The 18,166-nt window shown below is 38.8% G+C and overlaps 1 protein-coding gene across 1 annotated transcript; it reads right to left on the bottom strand.

The window, feature by feature from the left end:
* Positions 1–1,969: 1,969 nt before the first annotated feature.
* oser1 (oxidative stress responsive serine-rich 1) lies at positions 1,970–6,438 on the bottom strand. The gene is made up of 4 exons (XM_079884209.1): positions 6,071–6,438; positions 5,450–5,554; positions 5,221–5,331; positions 1,970–3,109 (listed from the first exon to the last, which is right to left on the bottom strand). Exons 2-4 carry the CDS (start codon positions 5,533–5,535, stop codon positions 2,422–2,424), a joined length of 885 nt encoding a protein of 294 aa, XP_079740335.1. The 5' UTR covers positions 5,536–5,554; positions 6,071–6,438; the 3' UTR covers positions 1,970–2,421.
* Positions 6,439–18,166: the final 11,728 nt, after the last annotated feature.

The following is an 18,166-nucleotide window of genomic DNA, read 5'->3' as shown; positions in this document are numbered from 1 at the left end:
AAGCAGAAAAATGTGGATTGTTGAATAAGATTTAGACTTGCATCTACATACGATACAAACATTACAGATAAGTGAGAGATGACTTCTGCCGTGACACTGAGCACATGTGATGATATGGAGTATCTGTGACGTGGTTGAAAACACAAGGTATGCGTCACTGGAATGTCCTTTAGGGCGTCTCACCCATTGACAGGGACAGAGTCACCTGACCGGCACATGTGCGCAGGGCTAGGGGAAGTAAACACTGGGACCATTCTGGAATAAGTCAATCTATTTACAGGGATATTTATATTCCCTCGCTCTTGTGCTTTCTGTACGTTTACATATGAGAGAAAGAAGAAGATTGTGTAAATCTGAGTTGGTGACCCCGTAACCACCATAAACAGTGAATATGCAAATTATTACTTGACTTTAATTGTGAATTTGACACTTAATAATTCAACAATAGGCTATTGCTGATTTGACTGCACTGACACTATTGGATGAGAACTGAACTGAACTGAATGATGACACTGTTTTCTGAAGAACTGCTTTATAGTTCTGCTTCATAATTTAATAATTGATGATCTTCAATGGAACTGAACCAACACTGAGCTGACTTCTGCTGAAATAAAGGCGAATTGACTGTAATGGGGGTTTGAATGGTTGAATATTAATATAACTAGCCTACCTTTGGTCTGCCCATCCTGGAGTATATGGTTACATCGACACTTGAGGCCCATCTAGACCAAATCCTGTCAATTCAAAAACCAGAAAGACCTAAAATAGAGAAAATGCTCCATTTATTGCAGAATTTCAAATCAAATTGAAATTGACTACGGAGAAGCTGAGATCCAGATCAAGATTGAACATAATTTTTGTTTCGAGTCCGAGTCAGGGAAAAAAAAGCACATTTATGTGGTCTTAAGATCAAGACTCCATGCAACTCCACACTAAGAAAATCGGTTCATGGAATGTTATGCAGATGTTGTGGTTTGTGTGATGTTTGAGATTTCTTTATGTGATTAAGTGAGATGTCCATTAACTAGGCTATTTCAATTTTATTTTGTGTCAAAAAGGCAAAGAGTAGGCTAAAACAATGAGCTCATATCAGCTACTAAACAGGCCATTTCATATTATACATTATTAATATGCATGTTGTTGATATTTGGAATCACTGTATGGTCTCTAATGGCTCACAAAATAAAGTTTAAAAAGGCCTACTTTACTTACCGAGTTAAGCAGAACCTCTGTGTGTGTGGACTGGAGTGAAAGTGAATGAATGGTCCAGTGTCTCCCCCTAGTGTCCATTACAGGAACATGATTAAAATTACGTCAGAAAAGGACTTGTTTTTTGAGGATTACATAATCATGGAGTACTATCTCCATTGAATAACAAGTTTCTTAAAAATTATGATCATATTTTTCTTACTGATTGAGGCGCTATTGTTTTTTCTATCTCCCTTTTCCTTTTATGTTATATTTCAATGCAGTGCTGTTTTGTTCTCTTGCAATAAAAAAAAGAGAGTACTAGTTACACACTGGATTATCAGGTCGTTTCATTCCAGTTTACTTCAGAACTTTACATGTTTTAAAGAGGAAGCTCCTTTCCATGTAACAGCTATCTTTATGTAGTAAAAATAAAAACTGAAGGTTATTTGTATAATAAACCCATGCAAGTATAACTACTTCTACATTATATCCTTTCAATTTTTTATAATGCATCATGTTATTTTTATGCTAAACTTTTATTCATTCTAATTACTTTTTAAAATTAAAGTCATTTATGTGTGAAGACAGCAAAGTAGTGCCAAGTCTTAAAATTGTTTTGACTAAAATTCAATTTTTTACTTTTTAAAAAGCAATTTATTACTTAAAATACATACAGCAATATCATTTATTATTCCTTTCCTACAGAAATAAAACACCTTGTTAGCTCAGTCACAAAAGCAGCAGTAAGATACAAAGCAAGATGTCCAAGACAACAAAGTCATGAACAATCCCCAAAATGCCGTTTTATTGAGAGTTAAGATGACATCACAGCCTCGGTCATGGTGAACAGAATTATTACATGGCATTGTGGAAGTTTGCATATATCAGTGAAATCAAACCTGCAGTCTCTGGGATAGACCTTTGGCAACTTTAAAATGTAAACCAAACATAACAGTTATCAAGAAAAATCAAACAAAAAACAAATGAAAGTTAGCAGTAAATCACAGAATGAGTCATGCTCCCATGATTCTTAGTCAGCACATGTTGTCCGGATGTTCTGGAGAAAGAACAAACATCATAAATCCTCAATACAAGTAGAACTGCTTTTAGATAACATCTTCATTACAATTTTTTTAGTATTCTTTTTAAATAAATCAATGGTTTTTTTCTTACAAGTACCCATTATCCATCTTTAATAATGCTTCAATTTGCTTCGTTAAATTAAATTTTTCAGGTGTACATCATCTCGGCCATGTGCGACATCTTCTTGGGGATGTAAAGGTAATATTCCATGTATCCGGAAAGGTCCTCTATTGTGATGTCATCCACGTAGGCGCGGGCCTGTTCGGAACAAGAACGAGGGGAGCTGGAAGTTCCGTTATTATTCCCAATGGAAGTTCTGCTGTTCGGAAGTTCACATTCGGAGATCACGTCACGAAGGCCGGTGAATGAGTAAACCTCGACCCCCTGCCAACCGGGACACTGGCATTCTCGTTGCCCACACGGGCACTGACCGGCTTCCTGCAACTTGGACAGAGTTTTAAAGTCAGGCGGAACAGCCTTACCTTCGCCCGCCTCCTGGGATCCCGGCCCACATCCTAAAGCGGGCCTGTTTTCGGGAGCGCTCTCGTCATCCGACGGCTTTCTCGGACTGAGGGGTGATTCCTGACCCTTAGGATAAGGGAGATGGGTTTCATACCCAACGACCCCAAATACAGTGGAGCACGGGGCAGAGAACGGCACTTCTTTCTTGACGCCGCTGGTGTCGTCCGGCTCTGGCGGGGTCTTGTGTTTCAGGTGTCCGGGAGAAGGGGACATTTTGCTGCAGTAGGTAAACTTCGGAGGATGAAGGATTGGAGATTTTGATCGTCGGCGTCGCTGGCTTCTCACGATTCCTCTGGATGACTTTCTTGTGCATCTATAGCAAAAAAACAAAGGTGAAAACATATATATTTACTGGTATATTTTTGCTGTTATTGCTTTAACCCTGTAAAGCCTACTGTATCATATTCGAAACATTAAAGGGATAGTTCACTTTGAAATTAAATTTTGGTATGTTTTAGCTTACCTCAAGGGCATCCAAGATGTAGGTGTCTTTTTTTCCGCAGTAGTTTCAATTTTGATATTTTTAGGTCAAACCGTTCGTGTCTGTCAGTCATTTAATGCAGGTCTGTGGTCACTGTCTCGAAGAGCATGCACAGAGTCCAAGTGATCTGAGGGCGCGCGCGCATCCTGGTGTGTGTCGTGTGCGCAGACTGGTGCATAGATACACTAGATGTCGCCTTGTCTACGGCAGTTCATTGGAATGAATGTCTTTAAGGCGACATCTAGTGTATATATCTATGCACCAGTCTGCGTACATGTCACACACCAGGATGCACACGCGCGCCCTCAGATCACTTGGACGTGGCTGTGTATAAGAGGTAAAAACGATATAAATACTGTTCGTTTTCTCACACAAACCGCTCGTTTCGTGTCTTAGGCCATCAATGTGTACTTACGATGGGGAATTGTTTAATTTGGACGATGGGGAATTGTTTAATTTGGACGATGGGGAATTGTTTTAATTTGGACTCTGTGCATGCTCTTTGAGACAGTGACCATAGACCTGCATGATATGACTGTCAGACAAGAACGGTTTGACCTAAAAATATCAAAATTGAAACTACTGCGGAAAAAAAGACACCTACATATTGGATGCCCTTGAGGTAAGCTAAAACATACCAAAATTTAATTTCAAAGTGAATAATCCCTTTAATTTCTAAGGTCTCTAAATAATTAACATGATCATAACATTGCTGAAAAACTGTTGCACATGATCTACTACATGCCTTCCGCCCTTTGATTTATAGTTTATTGTTTGCAAGTAAAAGGCCTTTTAGTATAATTGTAAAAAATCCTTTAAAGGTGGTATCAGTGATTTCAGGCCCAAAAATATTTTTATCACATTCATCTAATCTTTCCTAACGATCTGCTAGCTGCCCACCCCATAAGCATGCCGTCAAAAAACCGCGTCTCTGTTCCTACCAATCACCGACAGGGGGAGGGTGTTGTGAGGTTTTGAGCCAGCTTTTTCTTCAGCTCTGACTTCGCGTGCAGCCGTGCACGAGCAGAAAACCTCACAACACCCTCCCCCTGTCGGTGATTGGTTGGAACACTATTTGTTTTGGTTTTGAGTGTTTGGCTAAACCAATTGTTTTTGTGTGCAGATCTCAGAGCCTAGGCTGCCTACAGAGACGCGTTTTTTTGACGGCATGCTTATGGGGCGGGCAGCTAGCGGATCGTTAGGAAAGATTAGATGAATGTGATAAAAATATTTTTGGGCCTGAAATCACTGATACCACCTTTAAGGTTTCACTTGACTTTCTGCTGTGAAATCTTTACTTATTCTCATAAAGTAAGCACAAGAATACCCTATTATATTGTTAACAATATTTCAAGATAAACTCTTATGTAGATTTACATAATTATCCATAAATCGTTAAAAAAATTATTTTAAAATGAATGAAACATGATGCATCAGGCATTTGAGGATTCATTTCTCAATCGTCATTGTACTGCACTACATATCCACATATGTTTTGCCTCTCACAATTAAAATTACAGAGCTTTTATTATAAAACTAAGCATTTAAATATCATCTTGCCAAGACATTTTATTGGGAGATATAGAGAGACAATGGATATTTGCCTGTTTTTTTTATGCAAGTAATTTGTGATATAGTTATAAAAATCTTATTGATCTACATTACAAGCTATCAGAATTTCATCTTACCTTTGGCCATATTAATAACATCTGCACCAAATTGCATATGCATGCTCAGTAAAATAATGAATACGAGATCAGTATTCTCAGTATATAATACTATATATGAGACATATAAATGCCTGAAGTATCAAATATGACACCCAAACCTTTTTCTTTAGATTTGAGGTTCAATAATCTCTATTTTAAAAACAAAAATTCAAACTGATCATTCATATATCAGGCTTTTTAGGGTTAATTATGGAATCTTAAAGAGGTTCCTACCCAAGCCAGTTATCTTTCGAGGAGGTCATCTTGGATTTGGCTCCCTCCGGACTGCCTCGAACAACCAATCTGGAAGCCAAAGACTCAGAGACGCGGACTGTGTTTGTGGAACTGGAAAGAAAAACGTGCAATTATTCACAGAGGACAAAAACCCTCTCTGCCAAAATAGTGAGCATCCACTTCACTTGTCGGACAATCTGGAGCTGAAACAAATGAAAAGGCAACAAACCTTTCAGCATCCACACGCAGTTTCTTAAAAGCGGTCTGCAGGGTCTCCTCCTCACACTCCTTTTCTACTTTCTCCACAGCAGCCATAATGTTAGACAGCCTAAAACTGAAACCAAAACCATAGAGAATAATACAAGTGAGCAGTTATGACAAACCCAAGTATTTATAGCAAGTTACTAACTATAGATCTCAATAACATTAACTCCCTATTTTAACGCACTCAGTTACTTTTGCCCACTAACAAAGGTTTTAAAACAATCAGGAGAATATAGCCTAGTAAAAGAAGAAAGACTGCAATGGCGGAATATATAACGTTACTCAAAATAACAGACATTGTAATTTCCCCCTGAAGGTTATAAAAAACTATAATATAAAATATTGACTTAATTAAATGCTTTTTTTCAAATACACTCCAACATTGTAATTTATTTTAACACTAATATTTTTTATCACACTGCAGTAGTTGACAAGTTCTCATGTTATGAAACTCTGATCACATACACAATTCGCATAATGAAGTTTAGCTTAGCATCGAGTCCATCAAGGTGGCGCGGTTTACAATGTCAATTTTGCTTGACCAAAATAAATCAACAACAATGAACCATTAGAGAAATATACTCACGGCCAAAGGACCAAACCCCGTGTAAAGCTTAGACATATAGGAGCTTGTTTCTCCTGTTATGAGGGTCTGTGTGTTCACAAAGCTAACGTTAGCCAGTTAGCATGCAGAAACGATATCTGTGAAAAAAACTCGCTTTAAATTGACCGATAACAGGCTGTCGTCGGGCATAACTTGACCTAGATACTACGTAAATGTAGTAACTACTCACAATTATTAGAAGTAATCAATAAAGCATACACAATATTCTAGATTTTTCTCTCGCTAGTCTCTTGTTTACACTCAACCACTCAAGAGTGACTCTGCAACAACGCAGATCTTGATGACGTAGTACACGTACGCACAAACGTCAGCATATTACGAAAATGCTCATAGAAGCTTCTCGGGTTGTGCCTTTTAATTTGTAATTTTTTTTTATTTTTTTTTGAAGGATGCAATTATATATAGAATATATAATATATATATGTGCAATAATATAAAGATATTTTTTTAAAAGCTATACCTGAACCATGACCATTTTCTACATCGCTATCTCAGCCATTATTGTGTTTCTGTAATCAGAAGCAGTGCGCATTGCTGACTGGTGTCCTCTTGTGGTGATCAAGTGAATTGTCTCAAGGCCTTCATCTCCAATAGCCTGCTTGCAGTTGAAAACAGGAAGCTTTGAGTTGTAAAGAAGCCAGACACAAAGTGTATCATAAAGCTGGAATTTATAGCAAGGCTGCCATGGAAGAACCACTTGTACAACTGTACAACAACAACAACAACAACAAAAAAAACATTAACAGATGCAAAGTACATTAAAGCCAGATCCCTGGGGAATGGAAAAAGTTTGGTGATCTCTTGTTTACTCTTTTCCACACATGTGCATGAGTTTATGTTCGGAGAAAGCCATAGGAAGCCCTAAAACCCCAATGTCTGCTAAACGTGTCGGGTGTGGGCAGGATCTCACATGCAGACCAAGTGTTGCGCTTGTGGCACAAATACTTTACGTAAAAAAAAAAAAAAAAAAAAAAAGCATTTTATCGTCCACTTTCCTCATCCTTCTATTCATGATTGGGTTTGATCTTGCAGAAAACATAAAATCTGAAGGGAAATGAGCTGTGAAATTCCCAGCATGTTCAAGCATTTAAATTGTAATTATGGGAAATGCCAAGACTTTTAGGCATGGTTTCACAGACAGGTCTTAAGTCAGGATTAGGCCTTACTGTAGTACAATTAGGACATTTCAGTAGCTTTTATAAACGTGTCATAGAAAAAAGAGGGTATATATATACTGTACACACACACACACACACACACACACACACACACACACACACACACACACACACACACACACACACACACACACACACACACACACACACACACACACACACACACACACACACACACACACACACACACACACACACACACACACTTGTGGGGACTTTCCATAGACTTAATGGTTTTTATACTGTACAAACTGTATATTCTATCCCCTTACACTAACCCTACCCCTAAACCTACCCATCACAGAACACTTTCTGCATTTTTACATTTTCAAAAATATATAATTTAGGATGTTTATTAACCCATTCCCCTCATGGGGACCGCTGGCTGGTCCCCACAATGGAGGTGATCTCAGGTTTTACTATCCTTGTGGGGACATTTGGTTCCCACAATGTAATATAAACCAAACGCACACATACACACACACATTTCAGTAGCTTTTATAAACGTGTCATAGAAAAAAGAGGGTATATATATACTGTACACACACACACACACACACACACACACACACACACACACACACACACACAATATATCCGTCTCCCTTCTCTATACTCTATTGGTCTGTTCAAGAAAAATGTATGCAATTGTTTATTTAAAAGCATTAAAAGACCAGGTTCATGTATATCCTTCTATTGTTCAACTGATAGAGGTTGATATGGGATTTATACAAGTAACTTACAGTAATAAGTAATCCAATTCTTTTTAGGGAGAGTAATTAGTACACCAATCTAATTACACTGTTGAAGATGTAAGTAGTAGCTAGTAATTAATGACTTTTTATGGTAACTTACCCAACACTATGGGTAATATTAGTGCTAGACTTTGAAAGAACTGGACTGCGTTTCTCAAAAGCATGTAAGCCTAAGTAGATTGTAGAACCACTGGCGCCAGTGGTCTCTATGGTCTCAACTTAGCTCAGTATGCTTTTGAGAAACACAGCCCTGATTGATACAATTTGATTATTTGCTTTTTTGTTGACTGCCATTAATAAAATGGCCTTGTCCATTTAGATTTTGGACAATGTTGCAGTTTCTGGCTATCGCCTGCAGATGGTGCTGTAGTAGCCTACATGTTTGTGCTTGTGAAGAGCAATGTTTAAATAAAGGGCAATCTGTCATGTGTTGAAAAGATTATCTGTTCTCTGCAGTGATTAGGAATGAGGTTCCTCCCAATCAAAAAAAATTCCTCATCTTATTGAATTTTACCCCATATATCACATTACACTGTTAAACACAAAGAGGAATTCTGAGCTTCACAATTACAGCTGATGGAGGACAGTTTATCCTAGCTTGAAAGATTGAAGCCCAAACGGTAGCACTGAAAGCACAGTGATGGGTAATAATGAAGTGTTTAGAGGTTATCTTTCTGTTTAGTCATTTCCACTAGGCCAGGCAAAGACAAACGCTGCATTGTTGAGCTCTTGAGGTTCTCGGAGGAGCCTTCATTCTAGACCAAATGCTTGTGAAAACAAACGTATAAGCTTTATAAACCATCATTTCTCAATTTATAGAAATGTCAAAGCATGGTGCATATTACAGGCCTCTATTCATTAACACAATGGCAGCCTTTTCTTCCAGCGCTTTCACTCTGGCGCCCGTGTGATGGGCTTGAAATGGAGGAGGGATTTTACACAGCTTTCTTTAAAATCATCAGATTTCAGCTCTCTCATGAGGTTTTTATGGATGTTGAGGTTGTGTGCTGAACGTAAAGGCTTTCCTGCCCACATACTGTAGATTTGAGATTGTTGTGCTGCTTAAAGACTTAAAGGTATAGTTCAATAGTTCAAATGAAAATTCTGTCATTAATTACTCACCCTTATGTTGTTCCAAACCTGTACGACTTTCGTTCATCTTCGAAACACAAATGAAAATATTTTTGATGAAATCTGAGAGCTTTCTGTCCCTCCGTTGACAGCTAACTACCACTTTGACTCTTCAAAAAGTTCATAAAGAGATTGTAAAACTGATCCATATGAATTGAGCGGTTTAGTCCAAATTTTCTGAAGAGACTCAATCACTTTGAATAAAACCCTAAATTAAATCTGTTCATCATTTACATTTAAACATTGATCAGCGAACATAAACAGAAGCTCAACCAAACCTGCTTGACTCGTGAGAACAAACCTCACTGGTTCTTGCTGAAGCTCAAACGTGCTGCGTAACACGGGAATGAACCTCATTGGTTCTTGTGGAAGCTCAAACGTGCTGCGTAACACGAGAATGAACCTCACTGGTTCTTGCTGAAGCTCAAACGTGCTGCGTAACACGGGAATGAACCTCATTGGTTCTTGTGGAAGCTCAAACGTGCTGCGTAACACGAGAATGAACCTCATTGGTTCTTGCTGAAGCTCAAACGTGCTGCGTAACATGAGAATGAACCTCATTGGTTCTTGTGGAAGCTCAAACGTGCTGCGTAACACGAGAATGAACCTCATTGGTTCTTGTGGAAGCTCAAACGTGCTGCGTAACATGAGAATGAACCTCATTGGTTCTTGTGGAAGCTCAAACGTGCTGCGTAACACGAGAATGAACCTCATTGGTTCTTGCTGAAGCTCAAACGTACTGCGTAACACGAGAATGAACCTCATTGGTTCTTGTGGAAGCTCAAACGTGCTGCGTAACACGAGAATGAACCTCATTGGTTCTTGTGGAAGCTCAAACGTGCTGCGTAACACGAGAATGAACCTCATTGGTTCTTGTGGAAGCTCAAACGTGCTGCGTAACATGAGAATGAACCTCATTGGTTCTTGCTGAAGCTCAAACGTGCTGCGTAACACGAGAATGAACCTCATTGGTTCTTGTGGAAGCTCAAACGTGCTGCGTAACATGAGAATGAACCTCATTGGTTCTTGTGGAAGCTCAAACGTGCTGCGTAACATGAGAATGAACCTCATTGGTTCTTGTGGAAGCTCAAACGTGCTGCGTAACATGAGAATGAACCTCATTGGTTCTTGTGGAAGCTCAAACGTGCTGCGTAACACGAGAATGAACCTCATTGGTTCTTGCTGAAGCTCAAACGTGCTGCGTAACACGAGAATGAACCTCGTTGGTTCTTGTGGAAGCTCAAACGTGCTGCGTAACACGAGAATGAACCTCACTGGTTCTTGCTGAAGCTCAAACGTGCTGCGTAACACGGGAATGAACCTCATTGGTTCTTGTGGAAGCTCAAACGTGCTGCGTAACACGAGAATGAACCTCATTGGTTCTTGCTGAAGCTCAAACGTGCTGCGTAACATGAGAATGAACCTCATTGGTTCTTGTGGAAGCTCAAACGTGCTGCGTAACACGAGAATGAACCTCATTGGTTCTTGTGGAAGCTCAAACGTGCTGCGTAACATGAGAATGAACCTCATTGGTTCTTGTGGAAGCTCAAACGTGCTGCGTAACACGAGAATGAACCTCATTGGTTCTTGCTGAAGCTCAAACGTACTGCGTAACACGAGAATGAACCTCATTGGTTCTTGTGGAAGCTCAAACGTGCTGCGTAACACGAGAATGAACCTCATTGGTTCTTGTGGAAGCTCAAACGTGCTGCGTAACATGAGAATGAACCTCATTGGTTCTTGCTGAAGCTCAAACGTGCTGCGTAACACGAGAATGAACCTCATTGGTTCTTGTGGAAGCTCAAACGTGCTGCGTAACATGAGAATGAACCTCATTGGTTCTTGTGGAAGCTCAAACGTGCTGCGTAACACGAGAATGAACCTCGTTGGTTCTTGTGGAAGCTCAAACGTGCTGCGTAACATGAGAATGAACCTCATTGGTTCTTGTGGAAGCTCAAACGTGCTGCGTAACATGAGAATGAACCTCATTGGTTCTTGTGGAAGCTCAAACGTGCTGCGTAACACGAGAATGAACCTCATTGGTTCTTGTGGAAGCTCAAACGTGCTGCGTAACATGAGAATGAACCTCATTGGTTCTTGTGGAAGCTCAAACGTGCTGCGTAACACGAGAATGAACCTCGTTGGTTCTTGTGGAAGCTCAAACGTGCTGCGTAACATGAGAATGAACCTCATTGGTTCTTGTGGAAGCTCAAACGTGCTGCGTAACACGAGAATGAACCTCATTGGTTCTTGTGGAAGCTCAAACGTGCTGCGTAACATGAGAATGAACCTCATTGGTTCTTGCTGAAGCTCAAACGTGCTGCGTAACACGAGAATGAACCTCATTGGTTCTTGCTGAAGCTCAAACGTGCTGCGTAACACGAGAATGAACCTCATTGGTTCTTGCTGAAGCTCAAACGTGCTGCGTAACACGAGAATGAACCTCGTTGGTTCTTGTGGAAGCTCAAACGTGCTGCGTAACACGAGAATGAACCTCATTGGTTCTTGCTGAAGCTCAAACGTGCTGCGTAACACGAGAATGAACCTCATTGGTTCTTGCTGAAGCTCAAACGTGCTGCGTAACACGAGAATGAACCTCATTGGTTCTTGCGGAAGCTCAAACGTGCTGCGTAACACGAGAATGAACCTCATTGGTTCTTGTGGAAGCTCAAACGTGCTGCGTAACATGAGAATGAACCTCACTGGTTCTTGCTGAAGCTCAAACGTGCTGCGTAACACGGGAATGAACCTCATTGGTTCTTGTGGAAGCTCAAACGTGCTGCGTAACATGAGAATGAACCTCACTGGTTCTTGCTGAAGCTCAAACGTGCTGCGTAACACGAGAATGAACCTCATTGGTTCTTGTGGAAGCTCAAACGTGCTGCGTAACATGAGAATGAACCTCATTGGTTCTTGTGGAAGCTCAAACGTGCTGCGTAACACGAGAATGAACCTCATTGGTTCTTGTGGAAGCTCAAACGTGCTGCGTAACACGAGAATGAACCTCATTGGTTCTTGTGGAAGCTCAAATGTGCTGCTTAACACACGAGAATTAACCAGATTTCATCAAAAAGATCTTCATTTGTGTTCCAATAATGATTGAAAGTCTTACGGGTTTGGAACAACGTGAGAGTAAGTAATTAATGACAGTGTGCTAATCTTGCTGTGGGGTAGGTGTTCTGGGTGGTTGCTAGGGTGTTTCTAGAGTGTTCTGGGGATAGAACGACGTTGCTAGGTGATTGGGTGGTATGGGTGGTTGCTAGGGTATTCTGAGTGGTTGTCAAAAGAACCGAACTTCAAGCCCATTTCGTAGAGCTCACGTCCCTCCTTCATTGTAAGTCTACATTTTTCACCCTTTTTTTTTTTTTTTTTGTCTGACTGACAGTAGAAAAACATAATTTTGATTGATTGTAAAAGTAATAGCACACCTCTACTTCAACAATATAATTAATTTCCAGTGTGCTAAGTTCCCTAAGCTTACGTATGAGCAACAGTATAGTGATGTTTGCTTTAGCAAGCACCACTAATGAAATTAAATTAAATTAAATTTCACTATTTGGCTGGTTAGTATGAGGTTTCCGTCTTTTATCTGGGTGTCTGATTCTCAGTTTCTGCATACCTAAATAATTAGGATATTATTTTTAGAATAATAGCTGAGGAAAGTTACTATGAAAACACAGAAGTAAGATTGCGACTTAACTGCCTTAAATGGACAATTTCAGTGCAAACGTTCTGCACTAGCTGGAATATTCAGTTATATTATTTTTGGCTATAATGGAGTATGGGAAATAAACATTAAATGAAAGATTACGTTTTACAAGCATGTCCTGGGCATAGTCACAATTCACTTGTGACTCTTTATACTTGGTTCCAAAGTGAATAATATTGATGGTCATGCTTTTCAGATAACAGGAATGGGAAAATATTCACTCTTGGTCCATCCTCTGAAGCTTGAGATCCATATTGTGGCCTACGGTGGTTGGTGGAAAAAGTTACTTTATGCATTTCTGAGAGTCGCCAATCCGTATGTTTGTGTGTATATATATATACATATATATACTGTGTATATATATATAATTAACCACCCTGTTTATGTATTTATTAGTGCTGTCAAATCGATTAATCACCTCTAACAAAAAAGACTGTATAATGTGTGTGTGTATGTTTGTGTTTGTATGTATGGATGTAAATATGGATGCATATATTTATATTTCTATAAACACATATATTATATTTACAAACTTTTGTTAAATAATAATAAATTTGACAGCACTATAGTATTTATTATTTTACTATCCTCCATTTTTCTCTTGTATGTTTTTTTTGTCTTGATGTTGTAATGTGTTTGCGTCCTCTTGTTTGAGCAAAAAGACAATAATTCATTATTAACCGAAAATCTTGCCCTATGCAATAGCTATAAAAAACATTTAAAATGTAGTGCTTGGTGTCAATAATTGGGTTTTATGTGTCTTGCTGCAACAAGTTTAAATCATACTAGTTTAATATTTTGCTGCATTTGATAAAATCAAAGTTATGTGCTATTATCAAGATGGAAGCAGTAGTAGTTTTATATTAATACAATAACAAAAAATAGACAAAATATCAAACCCTATCTTGCTTTATGTTTGATGGCTGCATTAATCTGTAGTTTAAATAATGGAGTATTTTCATCATTCTGTGCTAGTGAACAAAGCAGTTGATGGTGGAATGTCCTCCAACCCTTCAAACAAGTGGCTCCTAAGAGCCCACACACCCACAGCTGCCGGTCAGACCTACGCGTTCACACTGCTGTACATGTGAGTGCACATGCTTGGCTGGGGTCTGAGCAGAAAGGCTTATTGACTCTGAAAGGAAACCTGCTTTCTGAGAGGAAAGAGATTCCCACAGGAATACCAGCATACTGCCGCAAAGAGGAGGTACAAGGAAAGGAGAGCCATGCTGAGAGATGAGGTTCTGCTCTGGACTTATAGATGTTTCTCCCTTGAAATCTCATTTCAACCCACAGGAAAGGAAAATCACAAATGGCATCTAATATCTTGTTTCTGCCAGATAGAGTAGCCCCTAAATGTATTTGGACACTTCCCAGAAATGATCAGACCAAGTCTGCAATCAGAAGTCAGACAACTCTAACATTTCTCATCAAATTCTTCCAAGACTAAATTATTTGCACTGATATCCACATTCATTTGAATATCTTTACCCTTTTTCTGTACACTCTTAAAACTAAAGGTCCCAAAATGAGGTTTTTTTTCGCAGCGATACCATTGAAGATCCATTTTCGGCTCCCCAAAGAACCTTTAAGTAAACGGTTCTTATAAAAAAAAAATTTTTTCTTAGTGTAAAGAACATTTTAATAATCTAAGGAACCCTTTTCCACCTTTTCCTTTTGTGCAATTGAAAGGTTCCATTGATATTAAAGGTTCTTCGTGGAACATCTGAGACTTCGTTGACACTTAAATAAGATCTCAAAAGAGCAGACTCTTGTCTTGATTACATGGGAATGCTGGTGTTTACACCAGGTATGCTCTTTAACAAAACTTGGATGCTGGAAAATATTCTCATTCTGCATGAACAAAGCGGTGTTCTTTACAAAGTTCTGGGCTTTCCGCCCATGTTTTTGATCCACTTGGATTTAAGACATTCTGACAACATGGAACATTTGTGGGATTGCTGTAGGGAGCGATTCTGTTCCGGATGGCGGAAGGATGCGAGGTCAGCTGGTTCCCCTTCAAGTCAGGCATCATTACAGACATCCTGCGGAGGCAGAAGGGCTTCCTAGAATGGACCGTTTCCAGGTTCTCATGCAGTCAGAACAAAGAGAGACTCCATCTCACACTTAGGCCCTGTTTACACCTATTAAGATGCATTTTGACCGATTACAAGTTTACGAGGGAGACACACAGGCCTACCCGTTTACACCTGGTGTTTTAATCCGTCTCTTTTGTCCACTGATTTCTGATTTCTTCAAGGAGAGGGTTTATGGGCGGGTAAATGTATGGGTTTTTCAGATCTTTCCATCTAATTGACAAAATAAGCTCTGACAATTTACATATGAAAATGACTGTAGACGACTGAGAAACATACAGAGAGCATCAGCTTTAATTTCTGATCTGACAGACGCAAGACCAGCCGAACGCTGTGAGTGTGTGTTAGAAATCAGGAATGGTGAGAAAACTTTGTGTTTGGTACATTTTTCGTCTTCAAACTAACCTTGGGTCTCCAGCCGACAAAGTTTAAACCCCGTCTGGTTGGCGCGCATTTGGTCAGTAGGTGCAGAGTAGACTGTCTTTTGTGGCTGTTGAATGAACAGATTCGACCACATGAACGTTTACACTACAAAAGCAGTCCGGTTGAATGCGTTTTCAACCTCTGTAGGTGTAGGAAAGTGGACAAGCTCCAAACGTTTTAGACCTCACTTACACCTGTATTTAGTGTCGTCCACTTGTGATCCGATCGACCAAAACGCATCTTAATACCAGGTGTAAACAGGGCCTTAGAGAGACATGTGATGTCAAATAAATGCAATTACTAAAAAGCAAGCATTAATTCATTCAATATCCTCTAAAAGTCTTTAAAGTGTGCATTGAAATCACACCATGACCTTTTAAGGCTTTCTCTATGTATCCATCTTGTTGGTCTGGCAAATGTGCCTCATTCTTTGCAGTCTAGTCATCTAGTCTGTTTGTAAAATATGGCAAACATCTGGAATCGGTCACTACATTTGCTAAGGTGTCATGTCAAACTAATAGTGAACTGCATGTGGGTCATACACACCAGTCATGCTGATAAATGAAGATAATAAGGACTGAATGTATCATATTGAGTTATTCACAGTCAAACACAATGTCATAAAGTAGGGTTATTAACTCGTAATATGTCCTGCAGGTGCACAAGAATGAGTTATGAATGGCTTAGTTAACTCTAGAGAAAAGTTGCTTTTAATAGGCATTGAAGGTATAGTTCACCCAAAAATTAAAATTCTATCATTAATAGAATATTATTATTAATATCATTAATACTCACCCTCATGTTGTTCCAAACTGGACTTTCGTTCATCTTCGGAACACAAATGAAGATTTTTATTTTTTTTATCTGTCCCTCCATTGACAGATACGCAACTACTACGTTGACACTTCAAAAAGTTCATAAACTTTTCATAAAACTAATCCGAATTGAGCAGTTTAGTCCAAATTTTCTGAAGAGACATGATTGCTTTATATGATGAACAGATTAAATTTAGCCTTTTATTAATTTTTTTTTTCATTTTTGGGTGAACTAACCCTTTAAAAGCCATAAGAGGCTGTGTATTACAGTGATTTTACAGCAGTACAATGGTAATATCACGGTAACGCACAGACTTACAAAATTGTGTGTTTTGTAACACTTTACAATAAGGTTTCATTAGTTAACATGAACTAACAATGAACAATACTTCAACATCATTTATTAATCTTAGTCGATGTTAGTTAATTTAAACTTTACATTTACTAATACATTTTTAAGATCATTGCTCCAGTCTTCAGTGTCCCATGATCCTTCAGAAATCATTGTAATATGATGATTTGCTGCTGAAGAAACATTTCTGATTATTATCAATGTAGAAACCATATTTTTTTCAGGATACTCTGATGAATAGAGAATTGAAAAGAACACCACTGATTTGAAATATAAATGTTTTTATGGTCAATTTTGATCATTTAAAAAAAAAAAAATTATATTATATGTAGTACCTCACTTCAAAAAATACTTTGAAATCAGACTGACTTTCAAGTCTGAACTATACGTTGCACGTTTTGCTTTTGTGCAATGTTCAGGAAGAAGAAATATTAAGGAAAATTCTATGTTGTCAAACATGGCAAATCCTTCAAAGCATTTACAATAATCCATTTCTTACCATAGCAAAGGGTTTGATCTATTCCAAACCTGTCCACTCCACCTTGACGCACTAATTGGCTCACATTTGGCCCCTGAACACACAAGTCCTTCGGAACAATGAGTACAAACATATTTTTCATGCTTCTCCCATCTTCTCTGCCCAGGCACCGGCCTCTCAGACCTTAAAGGGCCCTTCTCAGAGCTGTAAATGAGCTGTCAATCACAGGCTAGATCACTTCACTGATTGGAGCAGAAGGCCGATCGGAGTGGAATGATGGGAGAGTGGTGATATATTAGACAAATGCTTGGCCAAAATAAAGGGACAGAGGTTTCTTTATGCTCCGAGCATAAGGAGACTGTTGATGCGCCACGTACACATGCCCGAAGTTTAAGTTTAAGCCACTCAGAGAGTTTCATTTCAAGCAGGAAGCAAAAGCTGAAAGAAATTTCCTTTTTATGGTATTGAATACTATCCGTCCTGTTACATAAGAGGTGTGAAGAACGGATACAGATAGAAGAATAGGTCCCTTCATATCTCGTCTCAGAGTGGAATGGATTGATGTGAAAATAAATTCCAGGGGCCCGCTGGCAATGGTGGACACATGATAAAGATTAGTTGATCTCTCACGCATATTTTCTTTAGTAATTAGGAGGAAACAAGCCAAAGACCTCTAAGACCCCTAAAAAATATGCGCAGACACAGTTTCACACTTTTCAACACAATTTATAGAGTATGTTCTAAGCTTTCATCCTTTGAAGATGATCTTGGATGTGGTAGTGATGCTGTATAATAGCCGCTTTGTGTTGCGTTGTGTAAAAGATATCAGCAGCAGAGTGAGTCGAGATAGACAACATAATAACATCAAATACATTACTGCATTATTGTTTTTTATACTATATGAGCAATTCTGATCTAATTACTCAAAACGTTGTAGTACTGGTGTTTGTTAGTGTTTAAAGTGTCGGGGTCCAAAACCCTGTACGCAGTCACAAATTAACAAGTATAATCAAATGTAAAATTGATAAATTTAGACATTTTTAAAATACACTGCCTGGGAAGAAAAAAAAAGTTGCTGCTTGGAATTAAATAAGCAGTTTATGACTGGATCATTATTGCA

The sequence above is a fragment of the Squalius cephalus genome (assembly GCF_949319135.1).
Source record: "Squalius cephalus genome assembly, chromosome: 10".
Lineage (NCBI taxonomy): Eukaryota > Metazoa > Chordata > Actinopteri > Cypriniformes > Leuciscidae > Squalius > Squalius cephalus.
Note: the sequence above shows the minus strand (reverse complement) of the source record. Positions and strands in the feature narration are given on the sequence as shown.